General features: G+C 56.1%; 1 protein-coding gene across 4 annotated transcripts in view; it reads right to left on the minus strand.

The window, feature by feature from the left end:
* Positions 1–8,602: 8,602 nt before the first annotated feature.
* AP1B1 (adaptor related protein complex 1 subunit beta 1) overlaps positions 8,603–14,796 on the minus strand; it is a 31,214-nt gene continuing 25,020 nt past the window's right edge. For 3 of the 4 annotated variants that reach the window (XM_074206268.1, XM_074206266.1, XM_074206267.1), the window contains 8 exons: positions 14,729–14,758; positions 14,500–14,643; positions 12,482–12,627; positions 11,727–11,856; positions 11,189–11,273; positions 10,745–10,831; positions 10,374–10,528; positions 8,603–9,787 (listed from right to left, as the gene is read on the minus strand). In XM_074206268.1, the coding sequence (XP_074062369.1) occupies positions 9,713–9,787; positions 10,374–10,528; positions 10,745–10,831; positions 11,189–11,273; positions 11,727–11,856; positions 12,482–12,627; positions 14,500–14,643; positions 14,729–14,758 (852 nt within the window). In that variant the 3' untranslated portion in view covers positions 8,603–9,712. The remainder of the gene's footprint in view (positions 9,788–10,373; positions 10,529–10,744; positions 10,832–11,188; positions 11,274–11,726; positions 11,857–12,481; positions 12,628–14,499; positions 14,644–14,728; positions 14,759–14,796) is intronic. The other variant, XM_074206269.1, reaches the window with a different exon arrangement.

Below are 14,796 nucleotides of genomic sequence, written 5' to 3' on the forward strand. Positions count from 1 at the left end.
GGCCTGTGGGGCCTGCCCCCCCGTCTGATCTTTGGGGGGTCTGAAGGTGTAGCCGGTCTATGTTATGGAGTCGGCAGGGACCTTGGAGTCCCGGGGGTGGGGCATGGTGCCTTGCCCAGGTCACCCCAACAGAGGCAGAGGCAGAGGCAGGAAGAGGGGCCAGGCTTCGCCATTAGGCCGGTGACCCCCCTTGTCCAGAGGTTGGAGAGGGCGCCCTCTCCGGCCTGAAGCTGGGGGGGCCCATCTGCTTTGCCTCCCAGGGCTCTGTCATCGAGGACAAACTTATTTGGGGGGCAGTTGGAGAAAGTGTGCAGAGTGAATGGTTGGAAAGGCAGCTTCACAGCGTCGGCTGGCCGCTCCCTTCTCTCCCCCAAATTGTTCCAAGAGGCTTGCGGGTCCCCCAAAAGCCTGACCCACAGAGGCGACCCCTCCTCCTGCTTAACCCAAAGACTTTGGCGGGAGGTGAGGATGGAGAGGGAAGCGTGTGTGAGACAGGACTTGGGTGCTGGGGGAGTCAGCACCTCCAGGACCTCGGAGAGAGAGAGCAGCATCCTGGAGACGCCTCAATGACTGAGACACGGCTGATGGGCCTGCACAAGGCACAGCCCACCCTGCCCAGCTGCCGCCGGTGGTGCCCCCGCCCCCCCACCCCGTGGTCCTCCGCCAGCCTGCCCCAGTTGCCACCTGCTGCTTCCTCCAGCTCGGACTGCTAGGGACCCGGCTAAAGCCTCGTGCAGTGCTGCCACGGACGCAGATCTTGGTGTCCGTGGGGCCGGCCTCGGCCCTGCCCGCCCTCCCGGCCTCTGGAGCAGCTGCTGCGGAAGGAGACTTTGGAGGTCATCTGGCCCGCTGCGGCCCCCCGATCCCAGCAAGCAGCCCTGGTGCTCCCCTCCCCTCCCCCTCTTCTTGGAGGCGCGAGCCCCCGGGGTCAGGACCTGCCATGGTGACGGCGGCGGGGCCCTCCCAAACAGACCCCAGACTACGAGCCGGAATAAGGACGTCAGAGTGAGCCCCACGTGCCCAGCCCCCCCACCGCGAATCTCCCAGCCCCCTTTCTTTGGGGAAGAAGGAAGGGACCCAAGCCCGGCTCTTAGCCAAGTGCCAGCGCGGCAAGGCAAGGGGAACGTTCTAATTTAGCGTCACCAATCCGAAGGAGTTCAACATGGCACCTGATGAATGGGCCGAAAGTCCCATCTTGGGGTCCCAACATTCAGGTTTGCAGGGATCACCTAGGGATCCACGAAAACGTTTGTGCGCAAAGGATGCTGGGGGTCTTAGAGGACCCCTTATTAAACATCTTACCCGTCCCGGGAATGGAGAGAGGTGGCCAGCGCCCAGAATGCCTCACCAAGGACCTGACTGGGCTTGTCCACTGGAGATGCCCGGAGACAACTCCCTTTTTCTGACATGGCCAAACCATGGGTCTGGTTTTTGGGGACCGTGCTTATTTCTTACAGGAGAAGGGGCTGATTTTGTTTGTTTGAGGGGCGAGAGAAGAGGGGATAATACTGAGGCTGCCCCCCAATAAACAAAAGAAGGAAAAGAGAGTTAATGGAACAAAATATCGACAGAAGCTCAGAGACACAAACAGAACAGTGCTGGAATAAATTCATTGCTGCCTACTTAGAAAAAACCCTTCCAGCTTTACATAATTGAAATTCATGGTGTCATCTGCGCTTCTCATTTTCTCTTCCTCTTTATATATGGAAATGATCGTGTTTGTTGAAGTCTGTCAAGGTTCATGATTTTTAAAAAGGGGAAATAAAACCAACTCCAGCTCTGCCCCTAGGTACAAGTCTGAACTTCTCTGTCACTCAAAGCCCCACCCACTCACCCTCTCCTGTCTTCTCTGCCAGGGTTTGGTCAAACCGGTTCTCCCGGCCGTTCCTCCCTCCTCCCTTCGTTGTCTTCCCCTCGGGCCTTTTGCTCCCCCCCCCCAGCCCTGCCTCTCCAACCTTCCCCCCATGCTCTAAGACTCCAAGCAGATAGCACCTCCTTTTGTTCTCCCCAGCCCTTGCACCCAAGGAGGCTTAAGGATCGCCTCCTCAGACGATCGGCAGCCATGGCATGCTCCTCTAAGCTCTGTAAGGGCAGGGACCATGTTTTATGTGTCTTTGCCAGCTTCCTGGAACATTCTGGGGGAGGGGGAGGAAAGCACTAACTTGGAGCCAGACCTCAGTTCAAATTTCACCTTTTATTTGTCAGCTGGCAGACCCTGGGCAAGTCGGAATCAGGTGATAATGGCAAGGGCCATCCAGGTGCACACCCTCAAGAGATCCCCAGGATATACCCCCCCAAATCAGGGTCTTTCTTCCCCCCCCCGGGGAGGTGGTGGACTCAGTTGGCTGAGTCTCAGTCATCTGTAAAATGGGGATATGCAAGGTAAAGTTCCCTTCATCGGGCTGTTGGGACAGCCAGGGATGTGTCTAATTGGCCAACCACAACATCACCTGAATGAAAGGTATTTGAATTTCTTTTTCTGAACAACGATTCTCTAATCCACGTAGCTAATGGGGTCCCTGGTCTAGGCAGATACCCCAGGTAAAGTGGAAGAAACCTGGGGCCTGAAGCTGGGCAGAGGAGGCTTCCCAGCCTCGTCAGGGGCTTGGGGGCACAAGGATCCCAAGGATGACTGAGTCCAAGCTGCACCTGACCAAGCTCCCTCTCTACCATATTCCTGACAAGGGTTCTGCTTAGATTCCCCAAGTAACAGGGAGCTCACCACCTCCTACGTTGGGAAGAGAAAGTCTTCTAATATCAACTCTGTATTTTTTTTGCAAGGCAAATGGGGTTAAGTGGCTTGCCCAAGGCCACACAGCTAGGTCATTAAGTGTCTGAAGCCAGATTTGAACTCAGGTCCTCCTGACTCCAGGGCCGGTGCTTTATTCACTGCACCATCTGGCCACCCTTCTTCAAGCATTTATTAACCCTCTATTGTGTTCCAGGTCATCAAGTATTTATTAAACCCCTACTGTGCGCCAGGCCTTCAAGCATTTATTAAGCCCTACTGTGTGTCGGTTCATCAACATTTATTAAGCCCCACTATGCATTGCCTTGTCAGGCATTTATTAAACCCTTCTGTGTGCCAGGTCGGCAACATTTATTAAGCCTCCATGGTGTACCAGATATTGGGTTAAGCCCTAGGTCCTGGGGGGAGGGTGCACAAAGAAAGGCGAATAAAAATAAAGCCAAGTTAAGTATTCTGCTGCCTCCTTGTCTGCACAAGCTGAGGTCCTGAGGGATGAGGGAGATTTGGAAAGGCAGGAACAAGTGGGGTCATTGAAGTCGAAGGAAAGGCCTGGAGGGAGGAAAGAGAGGATGGACTGGGGTGAGTCAGGAAACCAAGGAGGTGGATGGGGGGGAGCTTTTCTGCAATGGTCAGGAGTGAGCCAGGAGACTGAAGAGGTGAGGCAAGGACACTGGGCGGGCCGCCCTCCAGGCCAAGGACTTTGGACTTGATCCGAGGGCCAGTGGCCAAGTCTGGCCCGCTCAGTCTCAGGCTGACAACCTGGGCCATTTGCTGTGGGCCAAGAAGACTCTCTTTGCTGTTGGGAAGGCCATCATGATGGTGGTGATGATGATGATGGGATATTTGTCCTTCATTCTCGAGGAAGACTATGAAGTCAGGGAGACGATGCCATGACAAGCCCATGAATTGGATGTGAGTGGGGGAGGGGGCTGCGCTAAGTCACCAGCCTCACTTCCTCCTCCAGAGCCATCTGGATCCAGCAGCCAGATATGAATCAGGACTGGAGAGGGCCCTGGGTGGGAGGCAGCCAGGGTGACGTGACTTGTTCAAGATCACATAGTTACCAAGTGTCCAGTGTCTGAGGCCAAATTTGAACTCAGCTCCTTCTGACCCCAGGACCGATGTCAACCCAGCTGCCACGAGAAGGTCGTGGTGGACCAAGGAAAGATGGAGTGTGAAGAGGAGGGGGTCAGCAGTCAGCAAGCATCTATTAAGTCCCTATTACGTGCTAGGCCCTGTGCTGAGCTGAGAGAATATAAAGAACGACAAATGATGCCCCTGCCCTCGAGGATCTTACAGTCTACTGGATGAGACAACAAGCAAACAGCCCCTCCTGGCGGCTGGAGGATCCAACGGGCCACAAAGAGTGCCGTGTGAGTGCCGTCATGGGTGTGCCAGTCTACTCTCCTACAGCCTCCCTAAACATCCCTGCCGCCACCACTGCCTCCCTATGTGCGATGTCTCCCGTTATTAGGATGCAAACCTCTGGAGGTCAAGCCTTGAATTTGCTTCTGTAGCTAGCCCCAGGGGCTTGTCATACACTAAGAACATATAAATATCTTTTCATTCATCATCATTAATAATTACATAGATATTGACAATGATATTAAAATAAAATAATCATATCGATAAGGAAACAAGGTGGAGAATGCTGAGCTTGGAGTACGGAAGAGCTCTGTTCAGATCCTTCCTCAGACACTTCTCCGCATGGCCCAAGCTGAGCCTACGAGAACTCCCTTGGATTCACCTCCTCTGCGCCCCCACACCAAAGACATGCTGATAGGCCGCCGTTATTGTTTGCATCACACGTTGGGGACGTAGCTGATACTGCTGTTCCAGCCTTAGAGGCGAGTGGTGCAGCTCTGGAGTCAGGAAGATCTGAGTTCAAATCCAGCCTCAGACACGTTCTAGCTGCGTGACCTTGGACAAGTCGCTTATCCCACTTTGCTTCAGTTTTCTCAGCTATAAAATGAGCTAGAGAAGGAAAATGGAGAACTGCTCCAGTACCTTTGTCAAGAAAATCCCAAATGGGCCACAGAAAGTCAGACACAACTGAACAGAGACTGAACGACAATAAAAACAACACGGAAGCGGAAACTGCAGCGAGCAGAGGTCGAGTGACTTACCCAAGGTCACACAGCTGGGGCCAGGGATCCAGTGCTCCATATGGGGTGCCACAGAGTCGCATCTAATCTGGCTGGAGTGAAGTTGGCCAGGATTGGGAGCATGGAGTCCTCAGCATTTGATTTAGTTTAATGGCTTATTTAAGGGCCTATAATATACTCCTAGACACTGAGAAAATAAAGTGAAATGCAGCCCCCCATCTCCCCCTTCGGTGAGGCTGCTGGGACACGAGTGGCTAGTTGAGATTCAATGTCTTGGGGTGGCTAGGTGGTGCAGTGGATAAAGCACCGGCCCTGGAGTCAGGAGGACCTGGGTTCAAATCCAGTCTCAGACACTTAATAATGACCTAGCTGTGTAGCCTTGGGCAAGCCACTTAACCCCATTCATTGCCTTGCAAAAACCTAAAAAAAAAACAACAAAAAAAAACGTACAAAGAGATTCAATATCTTAGCAAAATCAGGAACCTCTGAAACAAATTCTAGAGTACCTAAAAGGGGAGGTGGGTGATGGGAATGTGAGGAAAGTGATATTTCAGAAAATGATTCTCCCAACCCTTATGTGCAAGAGGGATTGGTCTGGGGAGTGACTGGGCCTCTATGGAGTCCTATCTAGAGTCCCCACCACCTCTTGGGGAAGGCTTTCATTGACCTCATTCCAATGGACTCCAATTGGAATTTCATTCTATGGGTCTTACTTCTACCTTCTGGAGCCAAGCTGAAAAAGAGGGGATCTGGTTGCCACATGGAAAGAGGAGGACTTCCCCCCTCCCCTCCATCATCATCACTGAGCTCCAGCCTTAGCCTCCCCAATCCTTTAACTGATCCTTCTATGACATGACTCAAGCCCTTCTCCATTTTGGTATTCCCCGGTCTGGACACTGGACTCTCCGACTTATCAATGACCTTCCCAAAGTCTAGGTTCCAATCAAGAATCAAAAGGAAAGGATGGATGGAGAGGACAAAGGATGAGGCAGAGGCCGCTCTCGGGGGAGAACTGTAGGGGCCAGGAAGGAGGTGGTCCAGGGAAATAAGATGCTTTGGTTGGTTGGTTCTTGTCCTTGGCTATTAAAGAGCAACAAAATGACATCACCGTAGAAAGATGCTCCAGAAATGAGCTGGGGGTGGAACCAAACAGAACGGATGAAAAGCCTGCCCATTTTCTGGTGCTCTGAAGCAGACCAAGAGGGACACCTGGTGGAAGTGGTGGCTCCCCCCCCCCCATCAGAGGCAGGATCCTCAGCTTGGTGTTCAGGGCCCTTCAGAAGCTGCCACCTCCTAGTTCTCCAGGCTCATTCTCATTGTTATTCTTTCCTTTTATTATTCTTTTTTTTTTTTTTATTACATTTTCTCTTGTAATTCCTCTTATTGCCACCCTACTTTCTTTTGACTTGGTGACCCCGGCCACCGCTTCTGACTGTTCCCAATAGAAGACAGTCTCCTGATTCCGGACATTTCTATCAGTCATCCCTCAAGCCTGGAATGATCTCTCTCTCTCTCTAACTTCACTCTCCTCAAGGAATCGTCACCAGTTCCCTCACTTCTATTCCATTCTGTCCAATTTATCCCGTCTCCCGTGTGGTCACTGTCGTTTCCACAGTCTCTTCCATTGGACCGAGCTCCGCGAGAGCAGGGACTTTTCTGTTCCAGTGTTCAGAACAGCAGCAGGTTTGACTTTTTTTTCTTTAGGTTTTTTTTTTTTGCAAGGCAATGGGGTTAAGTGGCTTGCCCAAGGCCACACAGCTGGGTCATTATTCCACCTAGCCCCCCCAGCAGCAGAAGTTTAATAAAGGTTTATTGACTAAGTAGCTTCACAAACTTCTTAGGTCATCTAGAGCTGAGAATATCCCAGGCTCCCCCCACCTCTTGCCCCTATGTGCAACTCTGTGGCACCCCATATGGAGCACTGGATCCCTGGTCCCAGCTGTGTGACCTTAGGTAAGTCACTTATGTGGTGGAGATGCTCCGCTGGCAGGGTCCTAGAGAGGGCGACCATGAGGCTAAGCCTAACCCTCTGCAGATGGTTCCCACCCATTGTCATCCACTAAGCCAATCCTCGAAGAATCTGTGATCTCACTAATGTGGTCTTCATGGTTCAGACCAGAATCCATCCATGCCAACCCTTCCCGGGCGTGCCCTCCCACACATCCTCCGAAGGACCCCCAGTGCTCCCCAGCTCTCGTGGTCTGGAGGTGGTGAAGGTGCCCATGGGGTGTATTCCTCCCCTTCCCCACTGGCCTGGACTTTCCCACTGTCAGTCACAGCGTTCTCCAGAGAAGCCTTTGCATTCCGCAGGAGCTGGGGGCTCCTCCCCACCCCTTGCCTTTCCACTGGGCCAGCCTTTGGAACCCCTCTGGGAAAATGGAGCTTGCCCCCAGGATGGAGGAGTGCCCCGAATCCTTTGGAGATGGTCATTTTTGACATATGAATTAGGAATAAAAGAAGAGGAAATGGGAAATGAGCAGTGACTCCATTTTACACGTTTTCCTCTCTGGATTTTTGGTACTTCTCTCTCCTGGTTCGCCTCCCATCTTTGTTGTTATTGGTTTCCTTTGGAGGCCATTGGGGTTAGGTGACTTGTCCAGGGTCACAGGCCACTGTCTGAGGTCCCATTTGAACTCGGTCCTCCTGACTCCAGGGTTAGGCCTCTTGCTGCCCCTGCCTGCAACTTTGTGACTTCTCCTCAGTCACATAATCCACACTCTAATTGGGGGGGCCTGTTCCCCAAAGTTTTGTGCTAGGCCTTCTCTAAATGTTCCCTCTTGCCCTTCCACCCAGGTCCAGGCCCCATCATCTTATTGGATGGGTCGGATCTAAGCTTTGGCAAAGTTCCTTTGGCAGAGGCGTGGGGAATGGGCTGGAGGGTGGTAGCGATGCTTGGCCAGGGGGATGAGGGATGATGGCTGGTCCCAGGGTGGACGTGGCAGTCCATAGCGGAAGGCAGGAGGTTAACGGCAGCTCCAAAGCCCGGGCGAGCTGCTACCAACAGGAAACCGAACCCCTCGCCCAAGAACTTCGTAGATATTGGAAGGCAGGTCCCCAAGGAGGCTAGCCTTGTTCCTCCATTGGCCAAAGATGGAGACAGGAACGACATGGGGGCCGTCTGGTCCCCCCGTCTCCCTCCAAATTGCAGAGCCAAGGGCTGCAAGGTTCCAAGTCAAACTGACAAGATGGTGGGTGACCTTGGGACTCTCAAGTCTAGGGGCAGCCCCAGGCACGCCAGCAGAAACATCAGGCCTCGGCTACACAGCCATGGTCTTACTTCCCCGGCGGCTCCTAGAGGTTCCCAAAGGGGGTCTGGGATCCTGGCAGGACCCAGTGAAGGCTGAGGGTGGGGTGGGGGACAGAGACGGCTTTGCAGGACAGCTCGGCAGCAGCTCACTTCAAGGTGGAGACACGAGTTTGTCCTCTGTGCTCTCGTGCCCAAGGACAGGTGAAATGGAGCCAGAAAACGGGGAAGGAAGGGTTTCCCGGGGGCCATGTCCTCATGGGAGAGGAGAATGGGGGGGGGCAGAGGTTCAAGGACATGGCCAAGGGCATGGCCTGGAGAGCCCCATGAACCGAGAGATCAGGGGAAGGCACCCTACTTTACTAAAGCGGAGGTGGTGAGGGTGACTTCTTTTACCACAGGATGGCAAAGATGGCTTGGGGTTCCGGCCCAGACTTGAGGTTAGGTGCCCTGGATTTGAGGGGAATGGTGCCAGGGGCGGACAGACTTCTCCAGAGACACTGCTGATGGAAGATGTCATTTTTATTGGTTCTTTCTGAAAACAGGAGTCGACATACAATCTATACGTCTCTTCTTTATATATATCAGATATATTTACTGCAAGGGCACTCGGGCAGCCCTTCTGGGAGAATCTGAACTCTGTCTTTATTGGGGGGGAGAGAAAAAAAGTAGTGTCACTGGTTGCCCAAAGCGATAATTCTTTATTAACAAACAGCAGGAAAAACACCCCAAGCTCCAGCAGGAGCCACTGGCCAAGTCTCAAGCCCTGGGCCCGGCTCAGGCCGGGCCTTCAGGGGAGGAGGCTGAAGCTTCCAGGGGGCCTGGCTGGCCAGCAGCTGACCAGGGGGAGAAGGGCACAAGAGACAGTGGCTGCAGCTTCCGGTGGGGGGATGGGGAGGATTTCCAATCCCATGAGCACCCGTGGTGGGGGTCGAGGAGGAGGAGGATGGAACAAGTAGCGGTCCAGTGCCTGGCTTCGAGGGTCCCATGGGGACCCTCTGAGGCCTAGTCAGATGAATTGTGGGAGGGGTCAGCCAAAGCAAACATGGGGAGGAGGAAACACTGTGGGGTTGCTACCTTGGAGGGAGAGGGGCCCTGTCTTCCCGCTCCCTTCCCCCCGAAGCAGGTGCCCGGGGGCTGCAGGAGACCTTCGTCACACAAGGCCCATCAAGCCGGGGAGGGAAGACGGGGCCCGGACTCTGGTTCTTTGCTAGATATGGTCAAGAAAAAGCCCCAGAGACAAAGGGTCTTCCCAGAGTCTGTTGGGGGGCCTGGCCTAGGGAGAACAAGGATCCGCTCCTGCCTGAGATGGGGGAGGTGTTGGACCCTGATACTTCCTGACCTCAGTTCCCCCATTTCCCTTCCTGTGGCACCATCCCGGGGCCAAGCCAGGGCAGCTGGGTGTGTCTCCTCCTCTCACCACCGGCCCCCCCTCCCTTTCCTGGGGGGCCCAAGGCCTAAGCACAACTCAGCACCCCTGGGCCCCCGCCGCTGGATCTCGGGGAGCTGTTGAGACAACGGAGCCATCTGCTCTTCCCTCTCCGATGAGAAGAGACGCTGTCACCTCGTCCTGGGGGAGGAGGGGCGGGAGGGGCCGGGGGAGGGGAGGGCCCGTCAGTTCTTGAGGATCGTCTCATAGGCCTGGTAGACATGCTGGGAGACCTCGGGGGCTCGGCACTTCAGGGACAGCTGGAGGGGAGACAAAGGGGAGGCGCTGCTGGCACAGGTCCTCCAGGGGATCATCCCGCCCCCCCTTCTGCCCCCCAGCACCCTGGGCCCAGGGCGAGCCGCACACGAAGCAGGGGGTGGGCGCTCCAGCCTCCTCCGCCTAGCTGGGCCGGGGACCCAAATATACCTCCAGCCCCCACACCTGCTGCCAGCGAGCTCCCGCCAGGGAGGACGGATGAGTCACCAGCCACAGGTTGGCAGAAGGCAGGAGGAAGTTGGGGAGCGGAGCTGGGGGGGGCAAGGGGGGCAGGGGCCTGGATGTGGAGGAGCTGACGAGATGAAACTGAGAAATGAGTCAAAGAAGAAGGGAGACCCTCCCCAGCCCCCTCTCTGGGCAGTGTGGCCGGCGGGCAGAGCGCCAGCCTTTAGGTGTTGTGGCTCCAGACCCCTGTGAACATGGTGGGGTGGGGAGTGGGGAGGGAAGAAAGACTTTCCTGCTTTTTCCATTACATCTGAGGCTGGGGGGGAGATGTGGCCACCCTGGGCAGGGACAGAGAGAAGGAAGAGAGAAGAGGGGTCTGCTGGGGGGGAGGCCCTGGAGTCTCACCGTGAAGTTGGGGTTGCCAGGCTGGATGCGCAGCTCAGCCAGGACCCAGATGCCATTGGTCAGCTTCAAGGACTGGTAGAGCATGTCCTGGCCCTCCACGTTCCTCTTGGCGATCGTGAAGATGTTGCTGCCCTGCAGCTTGCTGCTCACGGCCTCTGTGGGGAGGTGATTGGAGGTGGCCCCGGGCCCGGTGGCATGTACTGACCCTGGAGCCATCCAACTCGGGGCCATCCGGGCCCCGTCCCCCAAGCACTGGTCCCCTTCCATCCCCCACCCCAGCTCCCTTGGACTTGAACACCGTTGCCCAGCAGAGGGAGCCCTGAATGAAGGCTCAGGATGGGGTACAGCCCCCAGCCTGGGGTCCCCCTCACCTGCATTGAGGGGGCAGTCTTTGATCTGGAACTGGGCCTCGTTCTCATTGGGAATGTCTTTCCACGTGGCCAGGAACATCTGCCGCTCTGAGGGGAGAAACTTATGCTGAGCCTGCCTGCAGCAGCCGGGGCCAAGGCCTCCCGGGCCGGGCACAGTCCCACCTCTGGTTCAAAGTCCAGGATCCCAGATCTTTGCTACTTTGTACTTAGGGTGAGACCCCCTCCCCTGCAAGTGTCCTGAGGTTCCTCTCCAGTAAAATCAAAGGGGGATGCAGGATGGTGGCATTGTTCTGGGCCCTGCCTGCTGCCCTCTTCTCCCGGTGGGGTGTGGCTTCAAATCCCTCTCAGAGCCAAAGGGTCTTTCGCCCCCGAGTTCTCTTTCCTGATCTCGACTGTTCCACTGCCCACAACAAGTCCCTGTGGGGAGGCTGGAGGGACCCTCACCCATCTTCCCGTCTTCCACAAAGAGGATGTGCAGTGGGTACAAGGTGCTGAAGTAGAAGACATCGATGTTGTTCTTCACGGCCACCTGGGGGGAGGGGGAGGTACCTGCTGAGCAGGTGCCAGGGCCAGCCCCACCCCTGAGGCCCTTAGCCCTCCCTAAGCCACCATGGACAAGGGGGAGTACCCTCTGGCAGACCCCATCTGACTGACACAGAAAAGCACCACTTCACATCATCTAGATTGTTCTGAATTATCAGTTGTTTTGTTAAACAGTGATCTCTAGCTGGTTCTGATGGCCCTTGGGGGTGCTGGGGGTCCCATCTGCCCTGACACCCCCAGGCCCAGACTCACCCTGCCCCCCCATCTTGCCTCCCCCCCTCCAAGGGAAGAGAGGAAGGCAGACGGACCAGGAGCTTCCTCCATCCTCAGCTCCTACATCTAACTTCTGACCATCCCACCCTGAGTCCCCTCAGCCAAGAAGCCTTCTCTGGCCGTGGCTCAGCCCCGGGCTGCCGGGTCGCCCCAGGGCCCAGGGTACCTGGAGGTTGTTCAGGGGGTCCATCTTCATGACAGAGCCCACGGTGTTGAGAGGGAGGGAGATCTCCACTGTCTGGTTGGGACTGAGAGGGGCGTGGACTTGGAGGGGAGCTGCAGGGGCCAGGCCAAAACTGTGGAGGAAGGGGGGACAGAGCTGACTTGGAGGCCAGAGCCACGCCCACCCTCTCTCCCACTCGTCTGGCCGGACTCATCCCTTTGAGCAGGCTCCAGAGGAGCTGGGTCTCAGCGGCCCCAAACAAGGGGGCTCTTTTCATTCTAGAATTTGAGGAGTCTGTGGCCCCAGGCACCCATTGCCAGGCCAGGCTCTGGCCCCAGCTTTGCCCGGCTCATGGTCCTGAGAGAAGCCAAAGAAACCTTTGCTTCCCTGATGCTTCCCAAGGGAAGAAGGATCCCACGGGTTGGGCTGGACGGCCACTAAGGTCCCTCACTCTGAGGTTTGGTCCCAGGGCACCCCGTCACCATAAAGAACAGCCACAGCCCGAAGGGCTCCTGAGGCTGAGGTGAGTCCTGATGGAGCTGGCCTTTCTCCCGATCCCTCTGTCTCAGGGCAAGCATCAGGAGAGGCTGCTTTGGGCCAAGTGGACAGGCCCGGGTACTGGCCCTTCTGGGCAATGCACACTGGACAGCCCATCTCCCTCCTATTGGTCTGAGCTCACGGCCAGCCATCTCCTTGTTCCTAAGCCCCGGCTCCTAAGCAAGGGAGCAGCCAGAGCTGCCGGCTGCTCAGCACTTTACCTGTTGCGGTTGAACTGGATGGCAAAATCAGACATGACCTGCAGGGCCTTGTTGGTCAGCAAGAGGTCCATGGAGATGGAGCCCACCTGGCGGGTGAAAGTCCCTGAGATCTCCAGGCCCTTGGCTTTCATGGCAGGGAGCCAGACCTGGGAGAGAAGGTCAATGCATGGAAGGGGTCAGCAGCACAGCCTGGCAGTGAGGGTTCTAGGTTCAAATCCTACCTAGTCATGGGACCCAAGGCCAAGGTCTTCCCTGAGCCTCAGTTTCCTCCTCTGTAAATAAGAATGTGAGCCTTACTCTACATAAGAGCCCCTTATCGGGAGAGTGGAGTGGGGAAAGCTCTGGCTGCCCTCTCCAGGTGATGGAGGCTCCCTGGGTCGGTGAGGGGTGCGGTGGGTGGGGCTCAGGCAACCACTCCCTCTGCCCAAGCCCTCCCTTACAGAAGGTCCAGAGGGTCACAAGACTTGCCCCAAGTGACCCAGAGATTCTGGCAGAGCCAGCATTAGATGCCTGGTGTCTGGCTCCAAGCCCAAGGCTCTTCCCACCATCCTGCCCTGCCAGTCAAGCTTAGCTGAAGGTCAGGGCTGGCATCCTTGGCATCTCCTTGAAGCAGGGGCTGCTTCTGCCTTTCTTTGTACTGCCAAGAACGGGCACAGTGCTGGTTGGTTGTCGAGCTTTGTGCTCAGGGAACCAACATGGCATCACTCTGTTGGGGTCAAGGTGCCGTGTTCTGACTGCAGCAGATCTGACTGGGAGGCCGGGAGGCTCGACCAGAATCATCCAGAACATCTGGGGTAGATCCTCTGAGTTGGTGCAGCTCAGAGCCTGGTGCCATCTCTGATGAGGGCACACCAGGCCAGCATTCCCCTTGTTTCAGAATCGATTCCAAAGATCTTCAGAGAGACCTTGAGAGGGTCCTTGCTTCCCTTCTTCTGACCCCCATAGGAGCACTTGCCTTGTCGGAGTTCTCCAAATGTGAATGGCCGAATGACCTGGCCTGGAGTGTGGCTGGGGAGGATGCTGAAGATGCAGAGCTCTGGCTGAGGGCTCAGGGCCCGAGGACACGATGCTGCCCCAGGCCAGGACGTGCTGCTGAGACCATTGCACTCATCTCTTCTCCAGAGCCCAAGGTGATCCCGGCAACACTTAAATGTCATCCACTGGTCTGGCCAGGAAAGGGGGTCCAAGGGGCTGCCACCCCCAGGGACGCCTGGCAGGTCAAAGGATGAGGGTGGTGGGCTCCAGTCCAGCCACAGGAAAGCTGGCCCATGTCCTCTCTCCCTGACTCTGTCTGTCTCTTTCTCTCAAGCCTTTGAAGTGTGAGGAAGGCCAGGGCACACCGTCCTTGCCACTTCAGTCTCTGGGGAGGGGGCTCAGACAGAATGCCACTCCAGTCTCTGTGATCTCTTCAGGCCTCTCCCTAGGCCTGCCAAGGTCGGCCCTTCCCAAAGGGCTGCTTGCTTCAGATAAGATGGGGCTGGGGCTGAATGTCAGGTGTTGCTTCCTGATGGTGGAATGGACTAAAGCACAGGGCTTCGGGAAAGGCCAGAGGTGTTGAAGAAGGCTTGGGTTGGGTCTCCTGGCTTTCCTCCCATGGTGGGACTCTCCTGTTACCCCCCCCCCTCCAGGGCCACTTGCTGAACCCTCATCCCCACAGAGCCCTGGACAGCTCCCACTCGAGACCTTGAGAGGACCCAGCTGACCAAGTTCTTCCACCAGGGGAGGGCTTTTGGGAGATAAGATGGAGCCCCGCCACACTAAATTCTAGGAACAATTAGTGCACACACACGTTGGCCTCTGCCCAGTCAGGGGATGCTGGTGCTGGTTCAGGGGACACCAATATGGTAAAAGGGCCCCTCCCAGCACCTCCCTCCCCTTGGCAGGCCATCAAGGGCACTGACGGCCCTGTGCTTTGTAGAGTTTCCTAAATGCCTGTGGCTCCCAGGATGAAAGGAGACTATCCCTCTGCTAGCCTGGCCCTCCTCTCCCTGGAATGATGGTCAGGGCACATGACTTACCGCTTTCGGGGCCACATAGGAGCCTGACAGTGTGCCCACTCCGCTGGTTAAGTCAAAGAGGTCCCCCAAACCCCCGCCAATGGGGGCCCCCAGGTTGGCTGGCATGGTCCCTGTAGGTGGGGCAGTAAAGTTGGTGCTGCCCATCTAGAAAGAGACACAGAGAGAGGTGGTTAGGGGTTGGCTGGAGAGGGGGTGTCCCCACAGGCCTGGAAAGAGGTGGGGTACTTACAGCGGGGCTGCCACTCACATCACCTCTAGGCTGCAGAGACAAGAAAGAGGCCAGTAACTGGAGAGCCA

This window comes from Macrotis lagotis, chromosome X, assembly GCF_037893015.1.
Source record: "Macrotis lagotis isolate mMagLag1 chromosome X, bilby.v1.9.chrom.fasta, whole genome shotgun sequence".
In the NCBI taxonomy this organism is placed as follows: Eukaryota; Metazoa; Chordata; class Mammalia; order Peramelemorphia; family Peramelidae; genus Macrotis; species Macrotis lagotis.